The following is a 6,522-nucleotide window of genomic DNA, read 5'->3' on the forward strand; positions in this document are numbered from 1 at the left end:
CCATGCAGTCCTGACTCAGAGGAAGCGTTTTTGATTTGGCGATATCTGGTCTCTGAGATGGGATCAGTGTAGCTGGTAAGCGGCAGTAGTGTTGGTGGTGGAAGTCCTCTTTTTTCCTGCAAACTCTGATGACACTTTTCCTATATCGGTGTGGTGTGTTTAAAACACGTTGGAGATTACAAGCAAAACGTTTTTTGTTGATGGGATGATGGACTAATATTTGAACATTAGTATATGCATTTCCCTGTCTGCACTTTGTTAATATTTTTTGATTTCATGCTTTATTTATTCACTCATTTGCTTCACATAGCATTTATCGGATCAGTATAGCGCAGCTTATTTGGGAATAATGTATAATATGGCTCTGCCCATGCAGATTAGCCAGGCATCATCCACTGAGACCGCCATCAGGAAACCCACCCGATTCTGCCTATGGTGGGACAAGTGGATGTAAGGTGAAGTGGTTGAAATGCAGTGCCTTCAAAAAGTTTTCATCCCCCTTGAAATATTACACATTTTGTCATGTTATAACCAAAAACATAAATGTATTTTATTGGGATTTTATGTGATAGACCAACACAAAGTGGCACATAATTGTGAAGTGGAAGGAAAATGATAAATGGTTTTCAATTTTTTTTTTACAAATAAATATGTGAAAAGTGTGGTGTACATTTGTATTCAGCCCCCTTTAATCTGATACCCCTAACTAAAATCTAGTGGAACCAATTGCCTTCAGAAGTCACCAAATTAGTAAAGAGAGTCCAGATGTGTAAAATGTAATCTCAGAATAAATACAGCTGTTCTGTGAAGCCCTCAGAGGTTTGATAAAGGTACCTTAGTGAACAAACAGTATCATGAAGGCCAAGGAACACACCAGTCAGGTCAGGGATAAAGTTGTGGAAAAGTTTAAAGCAGGGTTAGGTTATAAAAAAATATCCCAAGCTTTGAACATCTCAGGGAGCTCTGTTCAATCCATCATCCGAAAATGGAAAGAGTATGGCACAACTGCAAACCTACCAAGACATGACCGTCCACCTAAACTGACCGGCCGGGCAAGGAGAGCATTCAACAGAGAAGCAGCCAAGAGGCCCATGGTAACTCTGGAGGAGCTGCAGAGATCCACAGCTCAGGTGGGAGAATCTGTCCACAGGACAACTATTAGTCGTGCTCTCCACAAATCTCACCTTATGGAAGAGTGGCAAGACGAAAACCATTGTTGAAAGAAAGCCATAAGAAGTCCAGTTTGCGGGAAGCCATGTGGGGGAACACAGCAAATATGTAGAAGAAGGTGCTTTGGTCTGATGAGACCAAAATTGAACTTTTTGTCCTAAAAGCAAAACGCTATGTATGGCGGAAAACGAACACTGCACATCACCCTGAACACACCATCCCCACCGTGAAACATGGTGGTGGCAGCATCATGTTGTGGGGAAGTGTTTCTTCAGCAGGGACAAGGAAGCTGGTCAGAGTTGATGGGAAGATGGATGGAGACAAATACAGGGCAATATTGGAAGAAAATCTGTTAGAGTCTTCAAAAGACTTGAGACTGGGGTGGAAGTTCACCTTCCAGCAGGACAACGACCCTAAACATACTGGCAGAGCTACAATGGAATGGTTTAGCATATTCATGTGTTAGAATGGCCCAGTCAAAGTCCAGACCTAAATCCAATTAAGAATCTCTGGCAAGACTTGAAAATTGCTGTTCTTAAAGGCACTCCATCTAATGGAGAGCTTGAGCTTTTGCAAAGAAGAATGAGCAAAAATTTTACTCTAGATGCCCAAAGCTTTTAAAGACATACCCAATTTGGAAAATCATTTATCATTTTCCTTCCACTTCACAATTATGTGCCACTTTGTGTTGGTCTATCACATAAAATCCCAATAAAATACATTTACCTTTTTTGGTTGTAACATGACAAGATGTGGAAAATTTAAAGAGGTATGAGTACTTTTTCATAGCACTGTAGGCTGGAGGAGATCAATAGCACTTATATGCAACAAAGAATGAAAAAGGAGAAAACAAGTACTTTATGAGAAAAAAAAATGGCAGTTGCTTAGGCTTTTCGGTGCTCTAGAAATGTCAGGGTCTACATTGAATTATAGGGTATTGCCAAAGACTTTTTTTTAGAAATAAAAACCAAGACAAAATGAAATCTCAAGATTTTTGAAAAGATTTAAATTTTAGTTGCATTTAATTTCTTCATTTGTTTCCTCCTCCACTTGTTTAAAAGTTTCTCTTTGATGCTCAGACAAGGAAATGTTTTTTTTTTTATGGTTCTAAATATATCTGGCATTCTTCCTGGCACTGCCCAGGGCAACCCTTCAAGCTGTAGGGTGCCATGTGTCTGTTGTGTGCCAGCTCATGGGAATTTCAGGAAAGATTGAATAACAATGATTGTTTTTTTTTGGTCACTTCTCATTTACATGTATTTTATGCTTGTTTAAGGGATCCAACCGGGAAGGGCTGTATGAAGTAATCTGCTGCATTTCTGAAATCATTGGGTCAAAGAAAAAAGAGGAAATCAAACCTAAATTGGAAGATTTGCATCACCTGTACCCGGATGTCAGGTAAAATAATACTAAGTTCTTTAACAGACATAAAAATCTATTAATACAAAAAGCTTGCTGTGTGAATTTCCCAGGCATTCACACAGCCATTTAGAATAATTCCAATAATTGGGCTAATATGTTTATTTTCTATGATCGTCAGCTGTATCTAGTTGCCATAACGTAATAATTTTTTTCTTAAATAGCACAATCAAGAAAATATTGCATTATGGCCACTAGATGGAGCTGATGATCATAGAAAATAAACATATTACCCCTTCGACATAACACCCGCGGGGCCACATAGTTGTGTATCTCCCTTTGTGCTGGGAGCACGCTGTGTTGCATTTGATACAGCACGCTCCCAGCACAGAGATCGGATACTCACTGAGAGCCCTGTGCCAGTACTAACATTCGGGACCCGGAACTCCCGATTCTGGGTCACCTGATCACTGTGGTAGCCTATGATTGGCTACCATAGTGATCAGACACTGTGAAGCATGCCACTGTGTTTCTCTCTCTGTGAATGGAGAGGAAAGATATACTAGGGTTGATTTACTAAAATTGGAGCTTTCCTTTCAGATGGGGAAAAGAAAAGTGTGCGCAAAAAAAAAATAAACAAATAAATAATAAAAATAAAAAAATAAAATAAAGAAAAAAATACCTAGATCAAGGTCTGATGTGTTTGGATCAAGTAAGGGTCAAAGGTCAAGGTCAGTATATTTTGGTGAGGATTTTTTTTAATTAGTATCGGTGTCAGTGTTTTTTAGGTAGGACAAAAACAAATAAATAAAGCAAAATGTGTACTATTGCTTCTGGGCTGTACTACGGCTTCAAACAACAACTAACGTACACATATGTAGTATTGCTGTGCTCTTTAGGAGCAGGAGAAATTATTTTTGTCTGTTGTTTGCTGGTAGGTTATGGTAGTAGCAGCTAAATTAAATAAAAATATATTTGTTCATAAAAAAATTAACCACTTCCCGTGCGGCCTATAAAAAGGACAACTGGGTTGCTAAGGAAACAGCTTGCATTCAGGTAAAAAAACCTTCTGTGTGCAGTCCTCCCTCCCCCCCCCCAATCCTTATCGGAGCTCTCTCCAATCCAGCAATGTTCACAATAGCCTCGGCTCTCCCGAGACTCTCCCTCCTCATTGGCTGAGACAGCAGCGGGAGCCTATTGGCTCTCATTGCTGTCAATCACAGCCACTGAACCAATGAGGAAAAAGCGGTGGGGTGCAAAGACAAGGCACTGCTCTATGTGTCCTCTGGACGCATGGAACAGCAGCTTGGGAGTGAGCATGCAGAGGTGCCCCCAGGGCAAGCGTCTTTCTCTGGGGGCACTGCTCGAGGAGGAGGAGCCAGGAGCTCTGGTGGGGGAGCTGAAAACAGCTTCTCTGTGCAAAACCACAGTCATGTTGGAACAGGAAGGGGCCATCCCCAAACTGTTCCCACAAAGTTGGGAGCATGAAATTGTCCAAAATGTCTTGGTATGCTGACGCCTTAAGAGTTCCCTTCACTGGAACTAAGGGGCCAAGCCCAACCCCTGGAAAACAATCCCGCACCATAATCCCCCCTCCACCAAATGATTTGGACCAGTGCACAAAGTAAGGTCCACAAAGACATGGATGAACGAGTTTGGGGTGGAGGAACTTGACTGACCTCAACCTGATAGAACATCTTTGGGAAGAATTAGAGTGGAGACTGCGAGTCAGGCCTTCTCGTCCACAACAGCGCCTGACCTCACAAATGTGCTTCTGGGAGAATGGTCAAACATTCCCATAGACACACTCCTAAATCTTGTGGACAGCCTTCTCAGAAGAGTTGAAGCTGTTATAGCTGCAATGGGTGCGCCAACTCAATATTGAACCCTACAAACTAAAGCCCCATACACACTATCAGTTTTTCTGCTGAGTCTTTCCTTCAGATTTACCAAAACCATGAGGTTAAACCTTAGGAGTTTCAATTTGTATGAAATCGGGCAGGCCCTTACACTATATGGTTTTGGTAAACCTGAAGGAAAAAATCTGAAGAAAATCTGATAGTGTGTATGGGGCATAAGACTGGGATGCCAATAAAGTTCATGTGCGTGTAAAGGCAGGTGTCCCAATACTTTTGGTAATATAGTGTATGTAAAGATGGTGAACACCCCAATTTAATGTGACCCTACCTGTGGCGGTAGAGAAAAGCAGAAAAATACTTACATACATATTCCTTTTCTTGCAGCGAGGAACACATCTTGTGTATTTTACATGTTCAAGGCACCGGGCGCAGCAGAAAGCTTCTAGAACATTTCCATCAGCTGCAGAAAAATCACCAACCTCCAAATGAGCCAGAGGATAAACTGTTCTCCGAGATAGACTGCGTCACACAAGTCGCCTGTTTTTCCTGCAATTTTAGTGCTCAGTTTGATCAATGATCACTTGGTACTGGAGAACCGTCATTGAAAACACTTTCCCAAATGGAACCTTTTCCAGAACTTCCAAGCATTTATTGAAAGTTTTTCAACTCTAAAAACACAAGAATTTCAGGAAGAGCGAACCCAGGAACCCGTACAGACTGTCACCCTGCAATATCAAGCTGTGAACTTTGAAATTTGTGATTCAAGACATAATACTGCCATTGACTGGATTTCAAAGAATAAAATATTATAAGCTATAACTATATTCTAGGGTATAACTACGTATTTTTATTTTGTCACATCTCTACTTCTGCTTTGGTATCTGTTGATTAAGCTTCTAGTAATACTGTAATTGTGGAAAAAAAATGTATTAAAGGCCAATGCCAGGCCTTTTTTTAAATTAATCACTTAGAGGTGGTTTAAAACGGTATTTCTCAACAGGGATCTCTTGGGGTACCATGAGCACGGGACTGAGGTTTGTCCTGGATCAGTGTTATGAGTCGCCATGATGCAAGTTGGCCAACCGCCAGCACCATAACAACCAATGATGCTTTAGGGCCAGAGCACACAGTGTCATTCATTGCTATGCTGATGTCCACCTCTTGCCCTCTGCCATGCTGTGAAGAAGGGACTGTGTGGTGGCTGGAGGACACTAAGCCTGGAGGAGCCCTGGCGTTAACCGGAAGGGGGGGGTGAAGTTTGGACTTTAATGTGAATGGGGGGTGGGGGGTAAGGACTCTGACATGCATTGGAGGGGGTACTCTGATGTGAAGTTTGGGGTGACTCTTACATAAAGAGGGAACCTCTAATATGATGGGGGAGTTCTCATGTGAAGAAGGCTTCTGATGTAGGACAGGCAAATGGGCGTACAGGTATGTCCCTTTAAATTTGACGCAGTGTGGCTGCGCATACGCGTGGCCCTGCTGCAAGGTACCTGAGTGAGATCGCGGGTCCTATATAGGGTCCGCAGGGATACCCGCGATCATCTCACGGAGAGGAAGAACGGGGAAATGCTGATAACACTGTCACTGATCACGGCTCCCTGTGATCGGGAGCTGTGATCATTATTATTGCCAGTTCACACTGGACTCTTTTTTTCACTTATAATATGTGCATTTTTGTATTGAGATACTAACATCATATATGTATCTTATATTATTTTAAATTGCATCTGTCACGATTTCACCAATTGTGTTTTGTCTCTATATTAGTGCCCCCTTATCACATACAACCCAATATCACTAATAAACAACGACCTGAAAATCCTCACCAAAATCCCAGATAACCAACTAACCTCCTTTATAAGTTCCTATATTCATAAGGATCAGGTGGGTTTTATTCCGGGGAGACAAGGTCCCGATCAAACCAGAAGGGCCAGAGATATAGTATCAATCCTACAATCCAACTGGCCGGGAACTAAACAACAGGGAAAGCTGCTTTCACTAGATATACAGAAAGCGTTTGATTCAGTGTCCTGGTGGCCATATGTCCTAGGTACACAAATGCAGGCTTTTCGCCCTTTCACTCTTTTGACCACCTCATGTCCTTTCAGAGCAAAATACTTATGTTTATCTG

The 6,522-nt window shown here is 41.8% G+C and overlaps 1 protein-coding gene across 1 annotated transcript in view; it reads left to right on the forward strand.

The window, feature by feature from the left end:
* EXOC3L4 (exocyst complex component 3 like 4) overlaps window positions 1–5,212 on the forward strand; it is a 172,473-nt gene extending 167,261 nt beyond the window's left edge. The window contains exons 11-12 of the mRNA XM_077463717.1: window positions 2,447–2,568; window positions 4,773–5,212. Of these exons, the coding sequence (XP_077319843.1) occupies window positions 2,447–2,568; window positions 4,773–4,965 (315 nt within the window). The 3' untranslated portion in view covers window positions 4,966–5,212. The remainder of the gene's footprint in view (window positions 1–2,446; window positions 2,569–4,772) is intronic.
* Window positions 5,213–6,522: the final 1,310 nt, after the last annotated feature.

Source organism: Lithobates pipiens, unplaced genomic scaffold, assembly GCF_037356315.1.
Source record: "Lithobates pipiens isolate NorthernLeopardFrog02 unplaced genomic scaffold, aLitPip1_a1.2 Scaffold_30, whole genome shotgun sequence".
In the NCBI taxonomy this organism is placed as follows: domain Eukaryota; kingdom Metazoa; phylum Chordata; class Amphibia; order Anura; family Ranidae; genus Lithobates; species Lithobates pipiens.